The sequence below is a fragment of the Somniosus microcephalus genome, chromosome 7, assembly GCF_052327205.1.
Source record: "Somniosus microcephalus isolate GS21.2 chromosome 7, FLI_Smic_1.0, whole genome shotgun sequence".
In the NCBI taxonomy this organism is placed as follows: domain Eukaryota; kingdom Metazoa; phylum Chordata; class Chondrichthyes; order Squaliformes; family Somniosidae; genus Somniosus; species Somniosus microcephalus.
In genome coordinates, this window is record NC_140993.1 from 239,108,892 (window position 1) to 239,124,304 (window position 15,413).

General features: G+C 45.3%; 1 protein-coding gene across 5 annotated transcripts; it reads right to left on the reverse strand.

Moving 5' to 3' along the window:
- Positions 1-825: 825 nt before the first annotated feature.
- On the reverse strand, positions 826-14,540 carry LOC147115169 (Krueppel-like factor 10). 5 transcript variants are annotated; one of them, XM_085993483.1, is made up of 5 exons: positions 14,432-14,540; positions 12,069-12,151; positions 5,865-6,104; positions 3,980-4,943; positions 826-2,753 (listed from the first exon to the last, which is right to left on the reverse strand). In XM_085993483.1, the coding sequence occupies exons 3-5, from the start codon at positions 6,096-6,098 to the stop codon at positions 2,503-2,505; spliced, it is 1,449 nt and encodes a 482-aa protein (XP_085849609.1). In that variant the 5' UTR covers positions 6,099-6,104; positions 12,069-12,151; positions 14,432-14,540; the 3' UTR covers positions 826-2,502. The 5 variants fall into 5 exon arrangements, with proteins under 5 accessions (XP_085849609.1, XP_085849608.1, XP_085849610.1 ...); XM_085993482.1 differs by having other exon boundaries at positions 14,428-14,540; XM_085993484.1 differs by lacking the exon at positions 14,432-14,540 and adding an exon at positions 14,314-14,417.
- Between the last annotated feature and the right edge of the window lie 873 nt (positions 14,541-15,413).

The window sequence follows — 15,413 nt, forward strand, 5'->3', positions numbered from 1 at the left end:
CCCTCTTAGTTTCTGCCTGTAACAGAGCAATCGCGACCTAGGTTCCCAACCCCTGGAACATAAACTCCAATTAACCACAATTTAGCACCCCCTCAGTGAGCAATGGAGCAACCCCCGATGCTCTTCCCCAATGAACACAATTTGTTCCCACATACCAGCCCAACGTTTCTCTTCTCCCACCGTGGCCCCATCCCTCCCGAGCCGCAAAACCTTCTTTGGCATCGCCGTCCTCCCCTCTCCCCTGACCACCACAAATCAGCCCCCGCCCCTTCCACTGAGCTGCGTATCTGGTCTTGTGCAATGAACTTCCCCATCCCTTTAGAGCGTAAATAAACACCCGTTGACACAGATCCTCCTCATCACCCCCTTCCATATGCCTCCTTCATGATCAACTCCTCTGACCCAGCTCGCCCCAAGTACTGCACTTGATCTTTGCCCCCTCATGTGCAATGCCACGGGAGATCGACTCGTAACGGAAATGGGGAAAGGCGTGTTTCCAAATGTTAGTCATATTGGCCGGAAAACCAAGCTCGCCATTGGTTCCAGAGTGATCTGAATGTGCCAGACTCAGAGAGTGCATACAAGAAACTTTGATTAATATACATCATCAGACACCAGAAATGGCACTACAAAGAATAAAGCAGGAACCTTCCAATTATATTTCAGTAAATAAAAATATTTTTGAAACCAAAGTTAACTACCAGCTTTGTCACCTGCATGTGTAGCTGCTAAGTACTCCACTGTATGTTGTAGAGAGAAGTGATAATCCTACCAACTGCAGCACTGTCCCTTTGCATTAACAACTGAAACAATCATTTATGTAAATAAAAGACAAAACCATATTCTTAATGTGCAATAGAAAATTTATTGTCTTGAGTATTTAACAAATATGTAAACAAAGTTTATGAAAGAAACATTGTGCAAAATTCTTGTAGTCAAATCATAAAAAGGTGCACCATTAAGTAAATACTCTTAAAGCAAGCAACAATTAAGGGTGGTGCAGATTGACTCTTAACCCTGCTTGATGATGAAGATTACACAGTTAACGCAACAAACATGTCCTCGCAGAAAGGGCATTCTATTCAAAATACTGCCACAGTAAACGGAGAGATAAGACAGAGAACTAAACTCCATAATGTGGCACACAGGAAAATGCCGATGCATATAGCCGTCTGCAAGACAGTTTGCAAACTGCCCGTGACACAGAAGGACGCACTGTTAAAGAAGGAGGCAATGTGCTGTACACCCAGGAGACAAGCAACAAGTTCAGTAACAAAGTAGGTTTTTAAATAACTGTTTGTAGTGACAGTATGAAATAAATAAATGGCACCACAAATAGTTACAAAACATCTAAATGTGATAAGCGTAAAGTGTCGCACTACTCATATCCCAGTATCTGTGGAAGTCCTGTGGCAAAGTTCCACCTTTGCTCCAAGAGAAAAAGGACTGCAAAATTCATGAAAAACTTAACTTGCTATACAGTATTTACAAATTCAGCAGTCCCATAAAAATTTATCACAAAAATAACTAGTTTTACGGTATCCGGCCTCCTAAGTTTTATGTGCAAACATCGGCTGAGCAGTCTTTATGCCCTGCGGCCGTAGTTTCCCAAAGCAGACACTGGGGTAGAAATGCGTCTCGGGCATTAGCAATACTGCCCGTTCTGCGCTTCGGCTGCCTGTTCCAGCTCCTGAATATTGGGCCGGGCGTAGAAGAGGCGGCTGATGCGATCCCGCCTGTTTTGCGCTACCACCCACGACGAATTTCTACCCCAATGTCCCCAACACCAGTGGCTATCATAGCGTTCATTCTTGCTGGTCTCTGCCTCTTTCTGCCAGGGTCCCGGATACTGCACAGCGGTTCCCCCCAGTCACTTTCTCCGCTCGCCGGCCTTGAATTTTGATCAGCAGCGTGCGCGGGTTGCTGGTGCTCCATTTCTCCTTCCCCCCCCTCTGACTGTGGTGGAGTTACCACGCTGATACAGTGACCAGCTGCTCCTACTGTCCACTGGTGTGCTCTGCTCACTGGCACCGCAAACAAGCTTTGGTGCTGGTGAGCTGACCACCAGCTGACTGCCTCCGCAGTGAAGCATGTGGGGAAGAGATAGGGAACAGCTGTTTCACACATTCTCCCAGCTAAAGGGTCAGTGAGCAGAGAACCCTTCCCAATGCTCACAGCTATGCTTTCACGCCTGCCGGAACTGCGACTAAAACGCAGACAGTTTTCTTCTTGTGCAGGTTCCTGACTGCAAAACATACTGTCCATGCAAATTTCTTGTATTACAGTAATCTCTCAGTTCAGCATGCTATGCTCGGCTCACATTTATGCATAAACATTTACAAGATACACATATAATATAGAAAAACTTGCAATTCTTGTATCCCCCCTCCCCAACCCTCAACAGTTCCATTATTCAACATCTAGCAGAACCAAACTCCCGTTCCCATGAAGGAAGTGTTTGCACCGCGGTTGGTGTGAATGGGACCACTGAGGCTGCACAGATTAGTGAGCAGGCACTGGTGGGACGATGCCATTCAGCTTGCTCACTTTCATCTGCCAGTTTGGAAGCTTCTTAGCAGACAGGTGCCGGCGAGCGTGCTTGGTCAGGTGATCACTCCGCATGAACCGCCGCTCGCACATCGGGCACATGAATCTCTTTTCGCCCGTGTGGGTCCTGCGATGCCGGGATAGCTCATCGGAACGTGCAAACTTCCGATCACAATCTTCCCAATTGCAGCTGAAGGGTTTCTCACCTGTAACAGGATACACGGCAATAAATTCATTACATTTTTGAAATTAGGCATATGGTAGTGTAGCGGTTATGTTACTGGACTAGTAATCAAGAGGACTAATAATCCAGAGAATGTGAGTTCAAACCCCACCGTGGCAGTTTGAGAATATGATTTCAGTTTCAGGCTGATACCTGGGATGGCAGGAATGACGTATGAGGAGAGATTGGGTCGATTGGGCTTATACTCACTGGAGTTTAGAAGAATGAGAGGGGATCTCATCGAAACCTATAAAATTCTAACAGGACTAGACAGACTAGATGCAGGAAGGATGTTCCCGATGGTCGGGGAGTCCAGAACCAGGGGTCACAGTCTAAGGATAAGGGGTAAGCCATTTAGGACTGAGATGAGGAGGAATTTCTTCACCCAGAGAGTGGTGAACCTGTGGAATTCTCTACCACAGAAGGCAGTTGAGGCCAATTCATTAAATATATTCAAGAAGGAGTTAGATATATTTCTTAAGGCTAAAGGGATTAAGGGATATGGGGAGAAAGCAGGGACAGGGTACTGAATTTGGATGATCAGCCATGATCTCATTAAATGGCAGAGCAGGCTCGAGGGGCCGAATGGCCTACTCCTGCTCCTATCTTCTATGTCTATGCTATGAAAAGAAACACAAATGTACATGATTCGTGCTAATTAATTGAAGACACAAGATACGTGTCTCCATACTGAATCAAAATGTACATTTTCCCCTTAAAATACAACTTTCAATAAGAATGCCCAAACTAGATTTAAGATAGTACCACACCCCCCACCCCCACCACCCACACCACCACCACCCCCCCACCACCACCCAACCCCCCCACCACCCAACCCACCACCCCCCCCAACCCCCCCCACCACCACCCAACCCCCCCACCACCACCACCACCACCACCCAACCCGCCCCCCCACCACCCAACCGCCCCCCCCCCACCACCCAACCGCCCCCCCGCGCCCCCCCCCCCCCACCACCCAACCCCCCCAGCCACTGCGCAGAAGGCACTAAGCAGAGGTGTGGTGCTTCCCCAGTGTAATGGAAAGTAAATTAGAGTGACAGTTCGCTGCATGCCCTTATGCATCTCCCAGTGCCCAAATTGGTATTAGCAGCACCTTGGAAACATCTCACTCGACCACTCTCAATTTAGCCTTCAGGAAAGAAAACTTGATGGAAAACGATGAGAAACCCAGAAGTGCAAATACTGTACCCGTGTGAGTCCTCAGGTGAGCCTTCAGATGAGAACTTTTGAAGTAAGTTTTCCCACAGCCTGGGTGATCACAGATGTGACTGCGGTGTCGAGATACATCAACCTGGGCAACAATCTTCTGGACAGGTGGCATAAAGCCTGGGGCAGGAGCAATAGGAGAAAGTCTGGTGCCATTAAGGCTCGTGACCAGCGGCTTCGCGTGCTTGACTGTAGGCTGTGGCACAACAAACATCAGGGCACCTTTTGAAACTGGAGCTCCCATGAATACAACAGGTGGGCCCATGGTTGGCTGCTTCCCAGAAGCTGTGTTGGGGATTACAGCAGTCATAACAGGGCTGCTTGTAGTGACTGGTAGCACTTGGCAGATGATGGGCATTGGTGGCACACCAGAAGAGACTGGAGACGACACCAACATTGAAGCTTGCTGACTCCGAGTGATGACAGGAGGCTGGGAACTTGAAACAAGAGCTTGTCCCAAGAATGACATGGAATTCACAGTTGGTGCTAAATATTGGTTCTGATTTTTATCTGCTATTGGTCCTTTATTGCTTTCATTTACTGGTTTGATTGAAGAAATTAGTTCATGTGATACACAATTTTTCAATTTACTTTCCAACATTTTCTCTTCATTTTCACCCACTGGGTTTGTCCTGTGTATTGATTTCTGATCAGCAGAGGCCTGGGGTGTCCTAACTAGGCAAGAGCTATTTGTACACGATAGTATGTCTGCAGTGTGACGAATCACACTCGTGGCTTGGGATCGTTGTCTTGTAGCTACTTCTGCTGGGTTTGCACTCTGGATGAATTTTACATCTGTGGACACTGGCAATGCTGCTTCAACAACCCTGCTAGGTCTGGATAAAGGAGGCTCCATTTTAAACAATACAGTGGAAGGGACCGGCATTATAGGATGAACCATTTGAGATGCCTCAAAGTTAGGAGGACTATACGGTGGGGTTAGACACTAGAAACAGAAAAAGAAAGCGTCAGCGTCTACTCATTCCCTCAAACACATTGTACATCTTATCATTCATAGCAGTTTTTCATTTAAAACAGAGCAAGAGGTTTCAGTGCAGTACTGAGGGGGTTCGGCATTGTCAGCAATGCCGTCTTTCAGATGAGATATTAAACCGAGGCACCGCCTATCTGCTCTGGTAAAAGATCCACGGTACTATTCAAGGAAGAACAGTGGACTTGTCCTGGTGTCCTGCCCAATACACATCCCTCAACCAACATCACAAACAAATATTAACTGGTTATTCGTCTCATTGCTGTTTGTGGGAGCTTGCAGTGTGCAATATTTCTGTGTTTCCTTACATTGCAACATTGACTGTACCTTAGAGGAATTCATTGTGAAGCATTTTGAAACTTACTGAAAATGTAAAAGGTGCTTTAAGAATGCAAATCTATCTTACTTTGATTGCTATAGCCCCTCAGATTCTTGCCTTTTCTCTCCTTTTCCTCTTCTGAGCATGCTGACTGTTGCTGGGGTATGGTTCTACAGAAGCAAGCAGCCTTCTGATACCTCTGCCAAGTGGCCAATCTTCACACATGAGCCTAAATGGCTGTATTTAACCATGTGGACATTATGGCCATGTCTGGTCCTGATGTACCAACTTGCAGCAGAGCAAAATGCAGATGCTGGTTGATTTTCCATTACCCTAGCATTGAGACAAAGAGGCCAATTTTAACACCGCTCTATGGCAGTCCTGGCCGAGATCAGTTAAACAGCTGGGGATCAAACCAAATTCCTCTCTGGTGTGATGGCTCAGTACATTACGTACTGCAATTACCCAGTGAGCCATTGGGGAAGCCCATTCTTCATTGTCTTTAGCTATAAATTGGGTACGTTGTTTAATCCCCAACAGTATTAACAGTTACTTACAAACAGAGGCAATGTGTGGAAATCTTTAGAACTGGGCAGTAAACTATCTTCAGATTCCTCAGATACATCAGATGCCGGTGTCAGTGGTCTCAACTCCGTGTAACTTTTGGTGTCTGATTTCCAGCTACAGCTCATTGACATGAGTGCTTCCACCGCCTCAATGTCACCTTGTTCTGTCCTGCTGTTCCAGGAGCACTCATTGTCCCAGCACGTTCTGAAGTCTGTCTCCATCATTTCCTCCTATTGACAAAAAAACACAGGAATGTTGGTTAGTTGTGGATGCAGATTAGTAGGTCAGACTACTTCCTTCCTCCCCAAGAGTAATGTTTTACTCCAGTAATGCAAATAAATCACATAATTAATGTCAAGATTTTACTGACTCGTCAAGTGTTAATACAGTACTAACTTTATTTAGCCTTCCTCCTTCACCCCATCAGAACATCTCAATCACTGCAGCTTTCCTCTCCGTCTAGCTCTCCAGCTCTCACCAGGCTTATCTCGGCGACCCACTTCCTGCTACCTCCACCCTGTCCCACCCAACTACCATTCTTTGCCTTAATGCTCACTGAAATTTTAATAGCTCCCTTTGCAAAGGCATTGTTCTTGTCCTCTACAAAACATCCATCATCACCCCCTCCCCCTCAAAAACTAAACCTTTGGCCCCATCATTTCTCTACAACTACCAGCCCATCTCAAACTTTCCTTTCCCCTCTAAGGTCCTTGTTAACACCCAGTTTCATACTCCACTGTTCTACAATTCTATTTGAGTCCCTTCAGTCTTCAGCCACCCCCTCTAACCACAGCTCTAGATTGCCTGGGTCAAAGCCACCAATGATCACTGCATAGTGTTATCCCTCCTTGATCTCTCATTCAAAACAATCCACCACCAGCCTCCTTTGTTTATCGACCCACCTCTGCAGAATTAACGTCACTTGGTTCCATTCCTAATTGTCCCAATTTAGCCAGCACATCTCTAGTCATGGCTCCTTCTTCCACCCCTGCATGGTCATCTCCAATGTCCCCCATGGTTTTATCCTTGGTGCCCATCTCAACAACATAATCTGTAGGGAGTCAGTTTCACATGTATATCTCTCCACGGCCACCGTCAACTCTATTATCTTGGTTAGGTCAGACTATCAAATTATGGATGAGTGGGACATTCCTCCATTTGAACATTGGGAAGACTAAAGCCATATAAAAGAACAGAGGGCAGGAGAAACTTCTTTACACAGACTTGTGAGGCTATGCAATTAATTTCCAGGATTAGTGGTAGAGAAAAAAAATTATGTCAACTTTCAAGATTAGATTAGGTAGGTGGATGCAGGAAAAGGAGATGAAGTATTTTAGGAATATGATGGGTAAATGTAATTAGGACTATTTGCTCTGTGGAGGGTAAACACTGACAGACTGGTTGGCACGAATTGCCTTTTTCTGTGTTGTAATTTCAAAGTATTATTCAGCTTCCGTCAAATACTTCATCCCCCTTCCCTCCTGTCACGATGGAATGAAACCTTGTTGTCCTGTTCCATCCTGAGGCAAATATCAAAACTCATACACTGTGCATTATCGAGACTTCAACTTTGCAAAATCATTTGCCTCTCTCCTGACCTCACCCCCATTGCCAGTGAAACATTATCCATACTTTTGTTAGCTCCAGATGTAATTTCTCCAAGCTCCCAAGCTCCAGGTTATGCAACTCCAACTCATCCAAAGCTCTGCTTCCCATAAACTGCCCCACACTAGGTTTGCTTGTCTATCACCCCCTTTCTCACTGGCCTCCATTGGTTCCAGGGCATCAAACTTAAAAGAATATGAAAAGATGGATTTTTTGTTTCCATATTCATGCAATTCATCATCTGAAATCTAAAATGCTTATACATATACATCCCTCGTGGTCTTGCCCCATCTTTCCTCTGCAGTCTCTTCTAGTCCTTGCTCAGATTTGTTGGACATCATGAGAGTTAAAAGTTTAACAGTCGAATTCCTTTGCATTTGGATTCCCAGGCTTGCCAAGATAAACTGGATGATTTCAAAGTGTCGTAAAAGGAATGCGTTACTTGTTTTCTGAGATGTAAAGTGCTTGTGTAAGGAAATAAGTGTTAGTAATGATGTCACCCATGAGTGGTTAAGGTTTTAGTTTTAAGGTAATAAAATGTAACTTTAGTTTTAGGGTAGTAAAACATGGGTAGCATATCTATTAGCTATAGGTAACAGTTGGTAAAGCTTTTTCTTCAAAGGGTTTAGAGACTGTTACGTCAGGAAGTCTTGTTTAGGGGAAGTAGTTCTGAAGTAAACAACTGCAAACGGTTTACATGAATATTCTGTTTTCAAAGGATTTGGGAATAGATACGTCATACAGTCTTATCGATGACATTTTCCTCTGATGTAGTCAAAATATGGTGTATAAAAGATCATGGTTTTCAACAGTATTTCAGAGGGCTCGAAAGCTAGAGAAACCAAAATACTCTGTATACAGTTAAGGCTGATCACCTTTACTGTGCATCAATAAAGTCTGATACGAATACTCCACTAAGAAGTGTCTCCTGCTTACTCGAAACTTCTTGTTGTGAACCAGAGGAGAAAGGAGGTTGACTGCTAACAAGATTCCAGTCTCCACTTCATCCCACTCCTTGGCATTATCAATAGAAGCCTTCAACTGTCTTAGCCCTACTCTCCAGGGCTCCCTGCCTAAGACCCCTGCCTTTGCTACTTCTCTCCTCACCTTTAAAAACCTCCTCAAGAATGATCTATTTAACCATGCTTTTGGACATCTCCTAACTCTTCTACTGTTGCTTAGTGTCCGTTTCTCCTCTGTCGTTGTCTAAATGTTGCTGTATTTATACAATCATGCTACAGCAAACGTAGCATTTGTCAATTAATTTTAATAATACACCAATGTTCTTCTTGTGTGATAGTTCAAATTGCTTCCAGCACTAAGAGTATCAAGCGCAGTGTCAAAGCTCTAACCACTAATACTTCACCCTGAAGATAATCTCTCTAGACACAACCCAGGTTTAGAACAACGTAGTTTACAATTCTATTGTTGTGTATTTTTTATAGTTTATGATCAAACATGAAAAATGTTTGCACTACAGGTAGGCTATCCTTTATCCGAAAACCTCGGGACCAGCCGTGTTTCGGTTTTCGGAAAATTTCGGATTTCGGAAGGTGAGCGAAAACACTTCGGTTTTCAGAGTAATTCGGTTTGCGGGAGTGCGGATAAAGGATACACTATCCCTTATCCGAAAGGGTGGGGTCGGCGGGGGGTCGTGGTCGGGGGGGGTCGGCAAGGGTGGGGGTCGGCGGGGGGTCGGGGTCGGTGGTGGGGGTCGGGGTTGTGCGCACGACTTACGCTGAGCGAAAACACTTCGGTTTTCAGATTAATTCGGTTTTCGGGAGTGCGGATAAAGGGTACACTATCCCTTATCCGAAAGGGTGGGGGTCAGCGGGGGGTCGGGGTCGGTGGGGGGGTCGGGGTCGGTGGGGGGGTCGGGGGTGGGGGTCGGCGGGGGTCGGGGTCGTGCGCACGACTTACGCTGAGCGATTTCGGTTTTCAGAAGTCATGCTTTGCGCCACTTTCGGCTTTCAGAGGTTTTCTGGTTTCGGATGTGCGGATAAAGGCTGGTACACTATATCTTATCCGAAATGGGGCGGGGTCGGCGGTGGGGGTGGGGTTCGGCGGGGGTGGGGTTCAGCGGGGGGGGGGGGTCGGGGGTGGGGGTCGGCGGGGGTCGGGGTCGTGCGCACGACTTACGCTGAGCGATTTCGGTTTTCAGAAGTGCGGAAAAATGCTACACTATCCCTTATCCAGCTAGGCCTGTAAGTCGTGCGCCACTCTGGTCATGTCATGCGCACGACTTACGCTGACCGAAAAAACCTTCGGTTTTTAGAGGGTTTCGGTTTTCGGAAGTTTGGATAAAGGGTAGTCTACCTGTATTACATATTACCAAACTCCAAGTAGCCATACTTCTTTTATAAGATAAAAATGATTTGCTCTTCCATAGGTTTGCACAAGGTGAGCAAAGGCCAAGTGCAGTCTTCAGGTGAAGCAGCCTTAGATGACAAGGAATAACTGGACTGAGGCATGCAAATGTCATTCAGCCTCTATTTTAAGATCACACATTGTCATTTTTAGATAATACTTTGATTGTATATTACTTATAGTTAAATGGCAAAGCTTATGGCAACTTGTGAAGCAGAGTTGGTTGGAGCCTAGCAGTTTCTCTGCAGTACAGAGGCACTGCAGCATCTCCACTGAGAGAAGGGTATAAGTACACGGTGACAAGTTTACACAGGCAGTTTCAATTCTAAATGTGGACATAGGCCTTCATAATGGAAAAAAGTTGACACAAAAAATGTGATAAGTAGTAACAACGGGAAATGCATGCAGATGTAAGATTTTTAAATATATTACTGATATCTTACAAAACATTGGTAAAAAGTGCCTGACTGCCAGGATAAGCAATTAATGTTTTACTTGTTCTAATTATATTTTTTTAATATATTTCAGAATGCAAACCAATACATCTACTGACATACAACTTACTTAAAGCTCCACTCTCCTATTTTAATTAAAATCCAAATACATAAACTTAAAAGTGAACTGTTTTGCTAGAAATAGGTCAATGACTTAATTTTGAAGTTGATATACTAGGTACTCTGCACACTCCACAGCAACGCCAAATGTACAACTTTAACATTTAAAATAGAACTCAAGTCACCCATGGTTCAGTCTCTAAATTTCAGTGATGGGATTGCCATCCCTTTTCTAAACTTAGAAACCTCACTGTCAGTTGGAAGCTAGCAAGCAGAGCTCAGCGCATAAATCATGGGTGTGCCAAAACAGAGCTCGACTAATTCACGAATGACACAGTTCTTAGAAATGCCCCCGACAGTACACCACTTGGCCCTGTACAACTGACACACTTCTGGGATGGCTACCTCTCTGCCTGCACATGGAGGAAAAACAGGCCCAGCTCTTGAATGATATTTATGCGTTTCTGACCCATGAGATTCTTATGGCATTATCTTTATTACTAAACAGATCCTTTTGTATTTATGAGTATTTCTCACTTTTCCCCCTTTCCTCTCTGTCCCTTCCCTATTCACCCCACAGCAATAACATCCGAGAGCATGCTGACCTGCTCTCAGTCCTCTACCAATGCTGTTAGAAGACCCATGATGAGAGCAGTTCAATAATGACTCAATCAAATCCCTCCCCCCGCCCCAACCCACACTATGGGGAGACACCCAGCTGCCACTTTGCCACAATCACATAACTGGGATGAGTGAACGCAGTAAGGTTGAAAGCCACAGGTGGGAGGGAACCCACAACTCGTGCAGCTACAAGTGTGGTCAGGTCTTCATGTTACTGGGCTATTAACCAATAGTTCACAAATATTTGGCTGCACAAGCAAGAAAGGGAAGTACTATCGAAACAGTTATACTTTGACCCAAAAGTAAGCAAAGAAAAAATTCAAATGAAAAAGTTTGTCATCTAAAACTTTTCAAAACAGAAACATTGAGCTGCTTATCCTGGAAGTACACACATTAGCAACAATTCTTACAGCAACTACACAAATCAGGTGAGTATATGGTGTGCTTATTCACTTTTCATTCTGAACCCTTCAAAGGCTTGCTTATTTTCATTTTATTACGAAGATACAGTTGTCTGAGGTTTTGTCCTGTAACCCAACCTGAATTCTATATAGGTGCCAAGACCATGTTTAGTTAATCACATATTACCATGTTTCTTAAACAATTGCTTGCATTTATCTCACACCATTAACACAGAAAACATCCCAACGTGGGGTGGTGGAAGAAGAAAAAAATTAATGGGAATAAGTAAGGAGAATGCGTGCTGTGCCATGAAGAACACGAGAGGATAGGATTCTGTGAAAGGTTGCAGAGATAGGGTGGGGCAAGGGAGCTGAAAATGAGAGGAAGGATTTTTAATTTAATATATTGGAAAACTGGGAGCCAATGTAGATTGAGGAAAGGGGTGATGGGCAGGACAGATATAGTACAAGACAGGATAAGGGCAGCTGAGTTTTTGACCAGTTGGGAGTTAATGGGCCAGCAAGGAGTATATTTGGGAAAATAAGTCTAGAGGCTGGGGAAATAAGTCTAGAGGTTGACAAAAGCATGGATATGGGTTTCAGCAGGGGTACGGTAGCATAGTGATTATGTTACTGGACTACTAACCTAGAGGCCTGTCCTGATGATCCGGATACGCGAGTTCAAATCCCACCACGGCAGCTAGGGAATTTAGATTCAATTCAATAAATCTGGAATTTAAAAAAAAGTTCGTATCAGCAATGGTGACCAAGCTATCAAGTGGCACTTACTCACCAATAACCTGCTAACTGATGCCCAGTTTGGGTTCCACCAGGACCACTCAGCTCCAGACCGCATTACAGCCTTGGTCCAAACATGGACAAAAGAGCTGAATTCCAGAGGTAAGGCGAGAGTGACTGCCCTTGACATCAAGGCAGCATTTGACCGAGTGTGGCATCAGGGAGCCCTAGTAAAACTGAAGTCAATGGGAATCGGGGGAAAACTCTCCACTGGCTGGAGTCATACCTAGCACAAAAGGAAGATGGTTGTGGTTGTTGGAGGCCAATCATCACAGCCCCAGGACATCACTGCAGGAGTTTCTCAGGGCAATGTCCTAGGCCCAACCATCTTCAGCTGCTTCATCAATGACCTTCCCTCCAACATAAGGTCAGAAATGGGGATGTTCACTGATGACTGCACAGTGCTCAGCGCCATTCGCAACTCCTCAGATAATGAAGCAGTCCATGCCCGCATGCAACAAGACCTGGACGACATTCAGGCTTCAATGACTTCATTCTTCCCTATGTCTAGCTAGAGGAAATTGTGACTCATACATGAGCTAATATCAGACAGGCACTCGGACAGCACAGAGGGGGTCATAGGGTTGATATAAGTGACAGAAGTAGAGTGTCATCGGGATACGTATAGAAACTGAACCTGTGTCTGTGGATGAGGTCAGTGTGACAGCACAGAGATGAAGGAGGAGGGGGGCCAAGGGTGGATTCTTGGGGGACTCCAGCAGCGATAGTGCAGGGATGAGTACTGAAGCCATTGCTAGAGATACAGCGCCTGTGTTCAGACAGGTAGCAGTAGCAGTTCCATGGAGCCTAGCCAACTGTGTCAAACAATGTGTAGAGGTCGATGAGAGCAGGGAGGGATAACCCACCACGGTCACAGTGACAGAGGATAGGAATAACGTTCATTAAATATTTATTGCTAAACGTGTAAAGTTTAAAAGCATCAAATTCCCTCTCCCCACCTCAAATAACAAATTGATGGCTGCTTCTATGTTTTGCCTATTCCAAGTTATTTTATGCTTAGTGTCTTGCAATTCATGTACCATTCCAATAACTGGTATGAAAGCTGTCACACTCACACTTGGCTAATCATCACCTACTTTACATTTCAAGCATCTATTTTTGTTCTACTTCCACAGGCTACAGGATATTGGGAGCCCTTAAACAAGCTTCCTTTACAGTGTCTCCACATAAAGTCAGGGTGATTTTGCTTTTAGTTCAGGTCTAAGACACTAACACAGATTTTGTGTTATATTTAGGTTCCGAGAGAAAAAAATGCAGATGTCAGTGCCAAGGAAGAACGTCCATGTGTGCACTCATTAACCCAGAGGGAACCGGACCTGTTCTGCTTGGCCCGGCTCAGCCCAGCCCACAAGCTTGGACTGTTGCAGCGCAGGCGGGAGCGGCACGATTGGTGCAGCCTCGCCCCATGTGAACACTGCATGCTAAGCCGCTCCACGAACTTGAACCAGTCACCACAGCAACCTTTCACCCACTTCCAAACAAGCTCCAACACACAGCCTCCTTCCCTTCCCACCCTCCCCTCCCCCCAGACACACACACAGGCAGAGGAGGCATTAATACGGCAGCAGCCTCACTCCGCACCCGTGCAAAGGGTTGGCAGGGAAAACCCGGGATAGGACGTTGCAAAAAAACCCAACCAGGTGCAGCACAACTAAACTTCCACCTTTCTACTTGCAATGCAATTGTGTTCAAACCTGGCACTGCATTCGATAGCATTATATCCCCAAAAACAATCCCCAGTTTATCACCATTGAGATTGGGTGGGGGAGAAAGAGATGAAATCACACAGTAATAATAAAGCAATTTGAATTGAATTGAATTGAATTGATAGTCCTGTTCACAGAGGAGTAAAGAAACAATTACTGACAACCAATTTCCTTAGAATGAAATATTCACATATTGATTCACCAAATGCATACAGAATATATAAGATTTTGCAGAGCGAGTAACACAATATGATGGAATTAATAGCATTTATTTAAATTAAGATTGCTCATGGGGGGGGGGAAGGATGACAAGATTTCAGTAAGAAATATAGGCGTTTCTTAAAAAGTACAGAATGATGCACTAACCTCAATTCACGTACAATCACAAAAATGGATCAATTGAATCGAATTAAGAGAGGGGGAAGAGACGCTTTGTTCTGCACACTGCTCACAAAACAAATTTTTAAAAAAAACACATACTCACACAAGCTGGGCTCTTGGCTTTCAGCAATGGATTAGGTGCAGACACACACAAAGGAAGCACCGCTCCGCTACACTACACTGTAGCCACTTTGCAGCTGTTGACACCAGCGCGGTCGCCCCGCCCCCCAGCTCCATTCAGGTGGAGAGCGCGCGGGGGCGGGGCCAGGGGGCCGCCGAGCGCCAACCAATCAGACGCAAAGGTGTGTTGGGCCGGCGGCGAATGGGAGGGCGCGGGCTGCGTGATCAGCGGCTGGTGGCTGGCGTGATTGGCTGCGGGAGGCAGCGTGGCGCACCGAGCCCGGGCAGTGTAGAATGTGTGATTCCTGGAGTGACGGCACAATGATCCCCTCCTTCCTGACTCACACTTACCGTACTTTGCGTGACTCAGCAGTCACGATGCACCCTTGAAACAAACAATATTTGAAAAAAAAGCACACGGTAATGAAGTCTGATTAAAATTTCCAAGTGCAAGGAAACCTGATCAGGACTTTTTGATCTTTTTTCCCCCTTGCATGTCTGTACTTGTACGTGATGTGAAATGTTCCGTTTGATTCAGGAGAGTGAGTTGAGAAAATGTGAGGATTGCTGACAAAGGTTAATGAAAAAAAAAACAGCGGACAGTGTGAGTAAGTTGGCTCGCTGGTGGAGGGGGGTGGTGGTCACGGAGGGCGCTTCACAGTCTCGTACGGCCAAACAAAGCTCACTAACTGGTAACCATTGTTAGTATAGGGTTTTAATTTAATTTAGAAGTGCAACAAACACAGGAGTAGGTATTACAGGAGTAGGCACATAACCAAATCTTGGACTGGTATGCCAACTGCAGAGCTTGCCATATATAATAGAATCATAGAATGGTTACAGCCATTCAGCCCATCGAGCCTGTGCTGGCTCTCAACAAGAGCACTTCAGCTAGTCCCACTCCCCCTCCTTTTCCCTGTAACCCTGCAAATTCTTTTCCTTCAGGTATTTAGCCAATTCTCTTT